General features: G+C 34.7%; 1 protein-coding gene across 2 annotated transcripts in view; it reads left to right on the top strand.

Moving 5' to 3' along the window:
• LOC123524957 (carbohydrate sulfotransferase 15-like) overlaps nt 1-11,753 on the top strand; it is a 140,244-nt gene extending 128,491 nt beyond the window's left edge. For both annotated transcript variants that reach the window (XM_045303608.2, XM_045303601.2), the window contains exon 8: nt 8,806-11,753. In XM_045303608.2, the coding sequence (XP_045159543.2) occupies nt 8,806-9,011 (206 nt within the window). In that variant the 3' untranslated portion in view covers nt 9,012-11,753. The remainder of the gene's footprint in view (nt 1-8,805) is intronic.
• The last annotated feature ends 3,769 nt before the right edge of the window (nt 11,754-15,522 follow it).

Genomic DNA, 15,522 nt, shown 5'->3' with positions numbered 1-15,522 from the left:
TTCTAGATTTTCAACATGCTTGGAGTGTTTTTGACTCGAAAAAAGAATTAATCCAGTTTTGTCTGCATTCAATTTTAACATGTTTGAATTCATTCATGAGATGATTTCTTTTAGGCATTGTTCCACTCGCGTGATTGTGATTGCCTTTGATGCTTGATCAACTGGTTTAAACGAACTATAGAGTTGCATAAAAATGGTGGTTTAGACCGTGGTTTCTACAGATACAGATGGACCCGACTGGCTTTGTGTACATCGTGTAGAATTTTGGGCCTAGAACAGATCCTTGGGGAACAGTGAATCTCATAAGGACTGGTTCGGAGAGTTTGCTATCGATGCGTACTGTATAATAACGGTCTGTTAGATATGATGCCACCAATTCAAGAGGTTTATTAGCGAATCCAAAGTTAATATAGGTCTATGAAGAATGGTGTTATGGTCAGTTTTGTCAAATGCAGTCGACAGGTCCAAAATCACAAGTACTGTGATGTCACCTTTGTCTAGGAATTCGAGAATGTGGTTTTGAACTTTTCACAATGCGGTTTCAGTTGAATGAAGTTTTCTGTATGCTGGCCTGTTTATTTCATGTAATTGGTTGTATGTCAAATATTCCTCAATTTTTCTGTTTACCACTTTTTCGAGGATTTTTGAGAGGTATGGCAGATTGCAAACAGAGCTGTAATTCTTGAGTGTCAAGACTTGACTTTTTAACAATGGTCTTATTCGTGATGTTTTACATGATTTTGGCACGATTGCACTTTGTAGAGAGATACAAGAGTGTAACTTAAAGTTATTAGCATACAGGTGGTATTTCATAGAGAAACAAGTACTATTTATGTACACATAGTTAGTGAATTTGGCCTTGAAACTGATCTGAACAAAATTGAAAATGTAAAAAATTGGCCTACTTCAACAGATGTGGAAGAACATACATCGTTTTTGGCTTTCGCAAGTTATTATAGACATTTCTGCAGTAGTATGTATAGAAGATAACCAGCCATTTGAATTAACTTTACCACAGAGAAAGAATCCTTACGACCTATCCAGATTTCAGCAAATCTTTCGAACTGAATGCCAACGCCTGTTCAACAAGACATAAAACAGTATTCTATCAGATGTTAGATGACAAGAAGAAAGTTATGTCACACGCCAGTATAAGTTTATCGTGCTTGGAGAGGTATTATCCTGCATTAAATTTAAACTTTCAAATGGTCTGAAGAGTACAGCGACTGTCTCACTTAAAATCATTTTGTTACTACACGGATAACAATCAACTCACTCACGTTTTAACAACAGCTAAACTAATCAAAACTGGTCAATGATGGGTATCGGCACTTGCTTTTTATAAAGCGACGTGGTTTAAAAAATACAGCAGAGGATAATATGTCAAGATGGTGGATATATCAAACTAAACAATGAAAAGGTGAAAAAAATATTTGAGCAGTTCATGTAGAAACATATATCGAAGTTTTTCTGACTGCATCTATCGACATTTTTGAAGCGACTGATACTGCAGGATGGACAATTGCACAAATAGGGATGAGAGAAATACGAAAACAACAGAGTGACGACAGGATAATAAGAAAATTGATTAGAGCGGATATGGATAAAAGAATGCCTAAGAAAATATATCTGTTACAAAGAAAATTACTTAATCAAGAAACATTTTGGATTTTGGATCAAGATCATTAGAGTTTATTTGTATGCAGAGATTACATAGAACTGAGATAAGATATAACAATTAGTACTACCAGAAATCTACAAGATGACCGTATTACTTGATCTGCATAACGAGATATGACATCCTGGAAGAGTCCGTACACTATTATTGCTACTTGAAGATTTCTTTTGGCCAAGAATTTCATCTGATGTGGAACGATGAGTTATAGACTGCAAAAAAAATCTGCACAGAAAGCCGTCGACAAATACTCGTGCACAGTTAATAAACGTTGTCACAACTTATCCGCTAGACCTTGTGTGCATAGACTTTCCCATGTTACAGCCTTCAACAGGTGGAATCTCAAACATACTGGTAGTAACCGATCGTTTTACGAAATACGCATAAGCTATCCCAACAATACATCAAACAGCAAAAACAACAATCAAAGTTTTTATATGAACATTTTATCATACACTACGGTATTTTAACAGTTTTTCATTCTGATCAGGGCGGACACTTGGAATCTGTAGTATTAAAGAATCTATTCGTTATTGAAAAGTCAAGTGCAACATCTTATCACCCAAGCGGAAATGGGCTTTCTGAAAGCCACAATCGTATATAGCTGAATATGCTCGGATCTTTGGATACAGATAAGAAACCTGACAGAAATATCAGCAACATCATACGGTGTATATATTTCACAACTTATTAGTTTTGCAAGAGCTTGCTCGAAGATAAAGAGTTTAATGACAGAAATTTTCATATCACCAAGAAATTATTACATAAGGGTTGACGTTATCATAAGCTACGGAAAGCTTTCTGTAAAATTTTAATACAGATCGTCGGAACTGTTAAGAACGCTTTTAAAAATAGCACTTACACACCCGGAATGGAGATGTATTTTATAAAATTCAGAAAAAAAAAAAACATAGTTCTTATTTTAATAAAACAATTGTAAAATGAGATAAAAAGTTTATCAAAATAGATTATGATGCGAAAATTGTGAAGCACAGTGCATGTTTAGTGATTGGCCCCTCTATAGTTAATCGCTACACTTTCCTAAGTGATGGTGTGATGACTAATATAGTGTAAGACTCCATGATGCTTTTCTCCTTAATCCTACATACAACGGACGGAAGGAGTTGACTTTGGTCTTGCAGCTTTCTTAGTCGTGCCCTTAAAAGTTAGGCTCTTGGTGCTCTTATAACGGACAAGTTGTTGGGTATATTGGAGTAATTTACCTTAATTTTATGTTTTACTAAATTAATCTGATATTTTGCTCTAATGTTTGAGCCTTCTCTGGGATTTTATTTACATTGTATTGTCTAACTTGTTGAAAATAAGATAAGTGCGAGGTTGGCATGCCCTAAACGCGTTTAAACGCCCTGTTTCCTTAATATAGGTTTCTGACCGTTTCAAGGCGGTGCCCATATTTTCAACTGGTTTTCTGTCTGTCTTGTATTGCGTATGTTTTTGTGTTTGTTGTAAGTGTTTTATCCTCCTCCTCACTCCCCCTATCGCCCTCTCCTTTTCCCATGCATTTGCGCTTATCTTTTCATCCCCTACCCATTGACTTAGTGTTAGTTATTGTAGCTCCCCTTTATTTTGTCTGTCGGAATCCTAAAGCGGTACACGATTTATTTTATCCTGCTTATATGCGTTGTGTGCTTGTGAGTCTAAAGCGGTGTCCTACTGTGTTCTTGTACCTTACTTGTCTGTTTTTTTTTTGCTGTCTTAGTTAGTTGATTAGTTGGGTGTGGATGTGTGTTTATTTTGGTTTATGAATGCCAGCTCTATTGTGGTTTACGTTGTAGTATAACTGTGAATAAGCAACGTAACATTTCATTTGTATATTCATCCATGATTTTCATTCCTCTTCAACTTCCTCCCTAACGCCCTTCCCTTTTTACCACATACCACTTCATCCCTCTCTATCTATATTTAGCATAGATATATATGTACTTGTTAGATTTTTGAAGCAACCCGTCTGTAATAGCTTTCCATTATAGATTCTTTTTGTTTTGGGCCCACTTTGCAAATGCGTGGCTCTGAGGCTGTGTTTTTGTGTTCTATGCTTCCGAGAAACGTACCCTTACCTATTATCTTTGGTAGAACTCCAAAACTAACTGTTGATTCAGTTTTCGAGTCAGTGAAAGACGAACCGTAAAATCAAACTCAGTGAGAATATATGAAAAGTGAAAAGACGTTTGGAAGGAATATGGTAATTTTAACAAAAAAATTAAACGATAAAAACAGAAGGACAGTTATGACAAGAAAGCAAAAACTTCCAAGATCAGTATAGGAGACAAAGTGTTAGTACAAATCTTAGCCTTTGAAGGAAAGGATAATATATCCGACGAATTTGAAAGAGAACCCAGTCAAGTGATAGAACAACCCTGATGCACGAACAAGAGTACTACCAGACAAAGATGAAGAACATGTAGCTAAACCAATGAAGATTAGTAAGCAGGTGCTAGAGAGGATAATAAGATAGAAGATAGACAAGAATATAATCTTAGAAGAGTCAAATGAATTGGATGATGAGTATGTAACATTAACATACCAAGTTGGGGACGCTCACACATCCAAAAGAGAAATTTAGGAGCGAAAGGGGGAGGGGGAGAAATTAAAAAGTTAAAACTTGACAAATTTCAGATAAAAGAATGCGAATTCTATAAAAGTAATGACAGTTGATTTATAAGGAGTTGCTACTAGATAAGACCATGAAATTGCAGACACATTTGTAGACATTATAAGTCACACTGACTACACAGCAAACGATGGGGAAGTGGAGTTGAAACAGGAACAAAACATGACACAGTTATTGAATGCATTGATGGAACAGTGGGAAGAGAAGATCAAAATACAGAAGTTGAAGCAAAGGTGAAACACAGAAGTGAAGGAAACAGAAGGTACGGGAACGGATAACAAAAATAAGACTAGTAAAGCTAGCCATGTGCCAAAGCCTGCTCCAAAACCATTGGAGAGACAAGAAATATCAAAGTAAACACCAAAACATTAGAGGGGCCTCCGTGGCCGAGTGGTTAAGGTCGCTGACTTCAAATCACTTGCCCCTCATCGATGTGGGTTCGAGCCTCACTCGGGGCGTTGAATTCTTCATGTGAGGAAGCCATCCAGCTGGCTTACGGAAGGTCGGTGGTTCTACCCAGGTGCCCGCTCGTGATGAAATAATGCACGGAGGGGCACCTGGGGTCTTCCTCCACCATTAAAGCTGGAAAGTCGCCATATGACCTATCATGTGTCGGTGCGGCGTTAAATCCAACCAACCAACCAAAACATTATAAAGACTATCATCTTTTTCAAATGACTGCTTGACCTACATATATAGCAGAACAGTACACAGTGAATATACTATTAGAATCAGTTATATTAAAGACAGAAAGTCCTGATGCAGCAAACGAGATATGGGAAGCAATCATGAAGTAACAAAAAAATGAATTTGAAGTACTATACTTAAAAGATGAGCAAACAGTATAAATATAATAATTAAGACTGGCTATTCAATTTAAAATGTGAAAACATGCTTACAGTGTAATGTGATGCTAAACTGATCTGTGCCACAATGTTCAGAAGAGATGGAGAGAATTGGATCTTCAATTTTAAAGCGTTGCATACATAATTATGTAAGTAAACTTAAACAAACTTTATTTGAAAACAGATTGTGAATTTACAGCTTTGACTGATTGCAAATGAGTGTACACAAATTTCTATTGATAAAATCATATGAAGAAACATATTTTTTGGAAAGCATAATAAATAATTATAGTATCGATATTTCGAAAGTGTTTCTTGTTAGGGTCTATGTTTTGTTGAATGGCGAGACGCTATTCTGCAGACAGGGGGAGCATGGAGCATGGAGTAGAGCTGAATTTTAGACTATCATATATTTTAGACAAATCTGTTGGTATATCTGTTCTTGTATGTCATGATTATTTCCCTTGGAATATTGGGGATTCCTTGTTACTATAGTAAGCTGTTCATGGCCACACTTCTTTAAGTTCGCGATCTTTGTGGTGATTCGGGTATGTTTGTTGAACAAGTGGAGCTGCAGAAGGTTTAAGTTAAAAGCGTTTGATGTATCAGGATATGGATGCCCTTATACCGATTGCTTTTGTTCTTGTGTTGCTCAACGGTCTACTAATGCCATTTGTTATGTAATGCCTGCATGTCTCTGTATGAGTTTAGTGTTTGCAGCTTACAGTATGGACAGACAGTCCATATAAAGCTGCACTTGTAAGTTGTGTGTTTGTGAATGCTGTTCCATTAAACAGGGCGGGTTATTGATGTTGACACACGTAATTATTTCATTTTTTTGCATATATGTAATTGAATAGAAAGGAACCATTTTGTATTAAGATTAATTGAAAGTTTACAGGTAAGCCGTTCGAATTGTATGTATACACGACTGCTTTTGATATATGAATTATTATTCATGACGCATATAGTTTGTTTTAAATATTATATACATGGATGATTTAAGTCCTATATTTATAATATACATGTATAAAATGGTTTAAGCAGACATTTATATTATATGTTTAGTACCATGATAGTTGTGATGATTTATGTACTTTGAGAGTACATTTGATATGGGATTGTGACGAGCTTTGTATAGACTGATATGATGTGTCAGACCATGATAATTTAAGAAGAAATACGAACTAAATTGTGTAGGCATCTTGTTCTATACCGCCAAAATGCCATATACAATATGTATGATGCACAAAATATAGTATATAAAAAGTAGCTGACATATGACATGGAAGTCTTTACAAATCAAAATCGAATTATTTTTCGGGGAATGATTTTTAGTGAAAGTGTTCTTAGCATTTGATGCAATCCAATAACAGTAAAACATATCATGATGTTATTGTTTCAGTACATTTTTAACTCACCATGAAAATCGATAACAGGTGTTACATCTAATGGTAACAAATGAGTGTCAATCAAACTACTAAATGTAACAAACAAAACAACTAAAAATAAAGCTTTTTTGAAAGTAATGATACAAATTCCTTGAAAATGTGAACTATTCGCCAAGTCCTGTTACAAGCAGAGTTTAAATCATGTCCTGATCAAATTTAAATCCGATCAGAATTAACTCAAAATGCTATCACAAAGAATCCAAACTGAAATTAGAAAATCCTAGAATATGAATATTCCCTTTAAAATAAATTCCACCAAAAGTCAAGTGTCCAAATCGGTAATATTTTGTTAAAACAGAAAAACAGAAAAGCTTTTCAATAAGATTGACTTTTGTCTTCTGGCCTGTTTCGTCGGGCCCTTAAGGGTGTTTCTCTTGTTGCTCTGTCTTCTGAAAAGGCATTGAGTACATACGTTTTTGGTTCTTAAGGTTTGCTTTTTATATATTTATACACGAGCATTTTTGTGTTTTACATGCCATGCCTTTTGGTTTCCATTACGTGTGTTAGAGATTCACCTGGAGGGGATTACTTTTATTTACACTGTCCCATGTCTTTGGAACATGGTGGGGGTAAGAGTGAGGTTGGGTGCGCACCATAAACCGGTTTAAGCTCCCCAGTGGTGTTTTTGCTACTGACCGTTCCAAGGCGGTGCCCCACTGTGTTCCTTTGTTTGTTCGTTTTGTCCTTGTGTGTTGACTTTGTGTGCGCGCGTGTGTGTATGCTTATTGTTCGTCTTGTCCTTATGTGTTGGCTTTGAGTGTGTGTGTGTGTGTTGTTCGTTTTGTCCTGGTGTGTGGGCTTTGAGTGTGGGTGTGTGTGGTGCACGCGTTTGCGTGCTGGGGGTTCGTTTTGAGGAGGCTGCGCTTTTGGTGCGTGGCATTCCCTGTTTGATATTTTTCTTTGTTTTTTTTTTTACGCTCTTATCGTCTTTGCACAGCATCCTATTTAAAGATTCATGGAAGTTATCAGCAGTTTCACGTATCTCCAACAAAGTATAAAAAAGAATATTCTGAAAGAAAAAAAAAACAGAAAAAGCCAGTTTTTAAAATAAAGTTGTTGTCCTGTTTATCTTCATTTATTATGAAACCTTCTAGAATACAACTGAATATAAATAATTTATTGGCATACACGATTTCTCAAAATAAGTACACGCTGTTCAGCAAAAAATGATTCCTCCATATAGAAAATGTATAATAATGTGAAGCATAACATGTAAATAACACCTCCGAACGTAAAAAACAACAAAAGAAACAACGTTTTATGCAATAAAACTTTTTTTAAAAATAATTTAACCACATAAAATAAATTAAATACGTAATATGTGCTTCAAAATATCAAATTTAAAGTTAAAACACATATACTAAATAACACTCAGACCTGTTATTATCAGATTTTTCTGTTCATATTACATAGCACTTAAAAGTCCAGGAGATGGTCTCTGATATCACGTTGTGATTTCCCTTGTTATGCTTGATACAGACTCTTGGAATAAAACACCCCATCTCATCAATCTCTGATTTTTCTTTCATTTTGTGTCAGGCCTTTTTGGTCACTAAAGACAGCAATAGGGGATATAACCGTACTTAAGTATACTTTAAAGTGCTTGAATAGCCATAATAAGAGCTAGACACTCATTTTCAATCGCACAGTAATTTCACTAATGTGTATTCATCTTCTCTGAGAAATTACAGACATGATGTTGAATTCCATTATTAATCTTCTTGTAGCAATCTCCACCGGCAACGATATCTCTAGCATTTACCGCTAACTAAAATGTTTTTGTTTTTTTTTAATATTCCGTATGGCCTTCAATATCTCAAACAATTTTTGGAATTTATTCAAAATCAATAGGGATTCTTTAATTAATATTTTTAATGGTACAGCAAGTTTTCTGAAATATCAAGCCATAGCAAGAAAACTCATAATTTAGAACTGGAAACGAACTATATATTTGGGGGTTTTACTCGACCTTACCCCACAACATGATCTAAAAAAAAAAATTTACAAATATCAATTTTCGATTGTGACTGTTTTGAAAAAAAATCCTTGATTGTCTGCACATACCTCTGTCAAATGTAATGGTAAATGATGACATCGTCAACGTATTCATCACATACATTAAGTTAAAAGATAATGAAAGGTTGCATTTAAATATATCATATGATATCATTTTAGGAAGATTTTACAATTTCTATTTAACAGATCGAAATTATTCAACCAGAAATGATTTGACCCAGTTATATATGAACAGAACTAGCATAGCAAACAGAAGAAAGGAGATTGCTCCACACGCTGGTGATATACTTCAAGAAACAAAACTAATATTGGACGACTTCTACAGACCTTACAATGAACGTCTGGTAACATTACTTGGAAATAAATTCAACTATAACAGTAACACTGAATAAAATTCTGTATTATATTATATTACGTTTACAAATTACAGGCAGAGTTGTCCATGCTTGCTTTGGTAACATAACCAGTTGAATGGATTGCGTGAATAAAACAAAAACATTTAACAATTTCAGTGAATCTTCAAAACGTAGATGCAACGTTAAATGTTAAAGTAACAAGGCACCCCCACAAATTATCTACGCTTCTTCTTTCTGGCTTGCGAAACTACAGACAACTTATTTCTCTTACTAGGTTTTATTACTTTTATCTTTCTCAAACACATCCCATGTCGACGGATAGTCTTCTTCATGAATTGGTGTCGCTTTGAATACATGTATAATAATAATATATAATGTCGTCGCCTGAGTGGAACGATGCTCTATTTACCATTTTTTGAACGTGGAGAAAATCGCTTCCAAAGTTTAACTCGTGTCTAGTTTCTTTATTTCTGGGCGAAAACGAGAATAAATATACCTACTTGTTCCTTGCGTTTAGTTTATTCTGACTATAAATGTTTTTAATACTATTCTTTTTAAATTTTCTGCAATTATACATTTTTCTCTTTGGAGATAGAGCAAATTTGACAAAAGTAACAAAAAATGTCAAAGGTGCATAGCTCTACCAGGAGATGGAGAACTGTGAAATTACAAAATTTGACATAGTGTAAAATAATATTTATCATATTGAAATCAGGGCAATGAATTTCGTATGACCTTTTAAACAGTATTGACAGTCACTGTTCTCATTTTGAATTTCCAGAAGGATTGGTTTAGTTTTTACTTGGGTTATCGTCAAACTGACACAAGTATAGGCCATTATTTATTGCAACTTTCAAGCATTTGATGGTGGAGAAAGACCCTATGGGCATTATTTTTGGCACGTGTGCACACCTGACTTTCCACATGTCATGGCTTCTTTACATGAAATAATTCTACACACAAAGCGAGGTTTCGAACACTGGATTTATTTGCCAAATTCTTGACCATGCTGCCCAACAACAAAATATTTTGAACGTTAATTACTCATTAACAGCAGTAATTATTGTCAACAATGTCTTTTTAGTCAGCTATTATATTTCTCGTTATGCTAAGTAAGTAAGTTTAAATTTAACATAGTACTAAGCATTATAACAATACCTAATAACATTGACTTTGCAATTTAATATTCTCAGTTATAAATATTCTCTTTCACAAAAACAACCGTTTTTATATTACTATCAATTTTCTGCATGCAACTGTTCACTGCATCCAACTTTCTCAGTTATATCCATACTTTTAACAAAAACACAACCAATGTTATATTCATGTCTATTTAGCTCACCTGAACTTTGTGAGCTTTTAGTATAAGTGGATGGTCCGGCGTCTATCGTCCTGTGTCAACATTTGTCTTAAACTTCTCCTCTGATACTACAGGTCACAATTATACCAAACTTGGTCAGTAGCTTTCTAGCATAAACCTTTAAGTTTGTTCAAATGGTAACCTTGGTCCTTTTTGGGGGCTGCCAGAGTTAAAAGAAATAGAAAAACATTTACAGAACTTCTTCTCATGAACCCATTGATGGATCTTCATCAAATATAGTCTCTAGCATCATTATAAGATCCTCACCTACTTTTGGTCACATGGGGGTACTTGGCCCGTTTTAAGGACTAAAATTAGAAACACTTTAAAAAGAACTCTTCTCATGAAACGCTAAACTGATCTTCGTAGCATCATCATAAGGTCCTCTCCTAAATTTGTTCAAATGTAAGCACGTGGGCCTTTTTCAGGGGCCACTAGAGCTAAAATAGAAATTCCTTTAAAAGACTTCTCAGGAAACGCTCAATGGATCTTTATCAAACTTGGTCTTGAAGCATTGTTATTATATTTTTTGTTGGGTTTAAAGTCTATTTTAGGTCATATGGTGACTTTTCCAACTTTGTTGATGGAGGATGTCCCCAGGTGTCCCTTCGTGTATTATTTCATCACGAGCAGGCACCTGGGTAGAGCCGTCGACCTTCCATAAGCCAGCTGGATAGCTTTCAGATATGAAGAATTCAATGCCCCTAGTGATCCTCTTATAATTATTATAAGGTCCACTCCCAGTTTTATACATATGCGGGCACATGGAATAAAACTCAAACATGATTAAAGAACCATTAACTCATTAAGGACGCAGATCGCATTTATGTGTTCATCTTATCGAGTACCGCATGTCGTATTTATCCGTCAAAAGATAACAGACGTGTTTGCCGAGGATCATAATAATGCGCTATCTGCCTGATTGTACTTTATGCCGCGTGACGTGATTTTACGTTTGTAAGAGTACTACCAATTAGACTGCTGTCAAAGTCAACCAATGAAATATTTTACATTAAAGATTTACAAAACCTGGAAGCGATCAGACAATCAAAATATTTTTTATTTAAGCAAGTATTTTCAATATACTCATCACTAAATATCGAAACTAGAAAGTTATTTCTTGGTATTGCCTGTTTCATCTTCTCATTCTATTATTCTGCAGAATCTTTCTTTTTGATTCAGTATTTTTAATTTTATAAGATAAACCATAATTCTGTTTTTTCATAATGTCATTTGCTTTAAAGTTTAGCAATAAATGATATTTGAATAAATATAAAATAATCAAATAATGGCTGTTTTTTCTATGTCAAATCTTTCTTGAATATTGCAGTTTTCCATATTCATGTTACTTCAGTAGGTCTTTGAGACAGTTTTGCCAATTAAAATAATAATAAATTTTAAATTATTGAATAGATCATAAATTGTAGTATCAGATGTGAAAATTTCAGTTTTATTGATCTGTTAAAAATTAAAAGATGTTTGTTCCCTTTTATAGATCAAAGGATGCCTAGATCTTATCGATTATTGATTATCAGTGAAAATCCACAGGCTTACAAAGCAGATAAATTGATAAGTGGCTCAGGAATGTATCGGAAAATTGATACCAATAATTAAGCAGCGATATGGCTGCAGGTATTAATGAGTTAAAAGGTCATCTCTCAATTTGTTCAAATGGGGACGAATGGTCCTTTTTAGGGGTTACCAGAGCCAATAAAATTATAAATGCCTTTAAATGATTCCTTATCATGAATCACTTGATGGATCTTCATCAAACTTGATTTGTAGCATCATTATAATATCATTCGCTAACATTATTCAGTTGGGGGTACTTGGTCCCTTTCAGGGGCTACTAGAGTTATGTCTCCCACCACACAGTGGTGTGGGAGACATATTGATTTACTCCTGTCTGTGTGTCTGTCTGTGTGTCTTTCAGTCTGTCTGTCTCTCACAAAGCTTGTCTGCACTTTAGGTCGAACATTTCTCATCCGATCTTCACCAAACTTAAACAAAATGTGTTTGACCAAAAGTCCTCGGCCAAGTTCGATAACTAGCCAAATTGGTTAAGGCACTTTTGAGTTATGGCCATTGAATTACTGATTGGATCCAATCGTCTAGGCCATGATTGGATCCACTCGTCTAGCCCATCTAGACAAACAAGGTAGTTGTGGGGAACATGCGCTTTTCTCAAAAGCATCTCTAGTTTAAAATAGATATAGGCCTACCTAAAAAAAACTTCTTCTCATCAACCACTTCATAGATCTTCATCAGATTTGGTCAAGAAATCAGTATAAGGTTTTTTCTGACATTTCGTTTGGGGGCACTTGGTCCCTTTTTAGGGGCCACTTTGTCTACAAATAGAAATATCTTCTTCTCATGAACCGCTTAATGGAATTTCATCAAACTTGGCCTGTGGGATCATTAAAAGGTTCTCTCCTAACTTTATTCAAATGGAAGCATTTTGATCCTTCCAGGGTGCAATAGGGCATACTTATTAGATCCATTTACCATATTTTGTCAGTTGGGGACACTAACAATAATCCACTATTGCAAACTTGCTTCTCAGAAACATGTCTGCACATATCGTAATTATATATATTTAGTGGTGGTATTTCTTAAGATACAACTTCAGAATGACGAAAATAATTTCTATCCGAAATACTACAGGATTGTTGCAAATCTTGCATGTATTTTCATGTCTATAGCTTTGACAAAATCTATGTGTTTGTAAGAAACATAAAATGATAAAGTAGTCCTTGTAAGCTATGAAAAGCAATCTCATCTTTGCAGGTTGTGTAGATAGAAATTCTAAGTATATTTCTACGCATTATCTTCTCCAAATTTTGTTGTGATAACATGCATGTAACTGCGCTTTCTAATGGTTAAAATAGAGTTAGATCAATTCTCAATTAAGTTACTTGGAGATAGAGTACTCCTTTACAAAGTCTAAAGATGATCACGTGATGTTAGTTTATGTGTTTGACTGGACAAGAATAATGTTAAACATTACAGTGCTCTAAGTCCTGGAGATAGAGTATTTCAATCGTTACTGTAACATTTGAACGGAGGGAAAGGAGCAAAGTATTACGCAGGATCTTCCTTTATGACGTCACAAATTACGTTTTATTGCTACAGAAAAATAGGGCTCGGCGAGACAAATTATGTAAAAATCTCATTTTTTTTTCAAAAAATGGAGATAGAGCACTATAAGAATCAGGCGACGATGTGCTTATGAACAAATGAACAACTTATTAAAGGGTGTTCAGGATCACAATACAAAGTCCGATAGGTGAGCATATCTTGTAGTCACAGTGGCTTTTAGTAAGACAATTGAACAAAAACAAATCCGGCGAGGCGTATAGTTTTATTGTCTGTTAGTTTGTTTGTTTTGGGTTTAACACCGTTTTCCAACAGTATTTCAGTCATGTAATGGCTGGCAGTTAACCTAACCAATGTCCCCGGATTCTGTATCACTACAAACCTGTTCTCCGCAAGAAACTGCTAACTTCCCCAAATGAATTACCAGAGGTGGAGGACGAACTATTTCAGACATAATGTGTTTTATCAAATTGTCACGGAGAAAATATATTTTTATTGAATAAGTCGAAATAGGCCAGAAAACAATCACTTTGATATTTAAAGCCCTTAAATATGCCAATAGATTCTTATATTTTTTATTCTATTTCGAACATATCTACTTACCAATATTTTATTAAACACCACCAAAATAACCCCAAAAGTCATTACTGATAGAGCCTAGGTCAGGTCAATTTTCAACGAGCACACATATTCTTTAACAATTGGCATCGCTAGACTTAATGTTTTTGCGTGAACGCATTTAAACTATAGTGACCATGGCATTTGCTTTAAAGCCTATATGTGTACATCTTTTCTGCTAGATGTTAAAAGTTTAGATTTGACCAGGACCTGGGCAAAACGTTAGAATGCATCATTTTAGGGTAAACGTTCAAAAGAACATGTATTTGAAAATGCCTTGTTAAAAAAAAAAATATATATATATATATATATATATATATATATATATATATATATATATATATATATATATATATATATATATATATATACACGCAAGCCTAAGCCTTTTATTGTTGTAAACAAACCACTCTTACTGCATATACCGTGTTACTTTTTAACACGGCATTTTCCAACACATGTTTTCCTGAACTTTTCCTCTAAAATGATGACATCAAACAGTTTCTTATTGTTTTTGCATGTTTGAAAATTTTACCATCTACCAGAAAGATAACGACCTATCCACTTTAAAATAAGCCATTCCAATGCCGTGCGAATCTTCGACGTTGCATGTTGTCTTTCCCTCATTGCATCTTTATTTGAAACATTATAAAATTGTTAGTAAGTGAAATCATAATTTATGTTTGTTCTGTTTGTTTGTATTCAATTCTTCATCGTCTGAGCCCACTTGAAGACATTCAATAAAGAACTCAATCATATAAGTCTTACGAGGATTTGTGGAGAAATGAAGATTTTCAAGTGTAACACCGTCTCGATTGAGATTCAGTCGAGTTGGGATAATTTTTAAGCATGTAATAGGTCACTGTGGGCATCGTCAAAGTTTAATGGTTTATTTTCAAACAAATGATGTTTAAATTACCTATAAAACATATTTCTGACAGAAAAATCATTTGATAATTTACCTACCATTACATACTACCCAGTGTGCAATTTTCCCGTGCTCCCTTATCTGTACAATACGATCTTTATCAAATTTGGTTATGATATTTACATTAATGATATGTAGGTCAAGTTCGAAACTGGGACACATGAAACTAAACACTTGGTTACTAGACTGAATCATAGAAAACCTTTTGTGAATATTCTTGAAGTCATAATTTTACTCCGATCTTCATCAACCCTGGTCAAAATATTTATCTCAGTACTATATTTAGGTATTGTTGGAAACCGGGTCACTGCTGGCGAAAACCGTTCTCTACTTATGTACTTATTGAATTATTTTGTATACACTTGTTCCTGTGAAATATAATGTTTGTTTCATTCATTCATATTTAATTTGTACAGAAGTTAGATGGAGAGCACACCTCCAGATACTCTGGGCAGGTTGGTATTGGCAGGGAAACGTGACGGTTATGTGAGGCAGCGACCTTGATGATAACAAAATTTTCAGCGTTCGTTCTGGTTTCGCGGTTT

Source organism: Mercenaria mercenaria, chromosome 1 (genome assembly GCF_021730395.1).
Source record: "Mercenaria mercenaria strain notata chromosome 1, MADL_Memer_1, whole genome shotgun sequence".
In the NCBI taxonomy this organism is placed as follows: Eukaryota; Metazoa; Mollusca; class Bivalvia; order Venerida; family Veneridae; genus Mercenaria; species Mercenaria mercenaria.
Note: the sequence above shows the minus strand (reverse complement) of the source record. Positions and strands in the feature narration are given on the sequence as shown.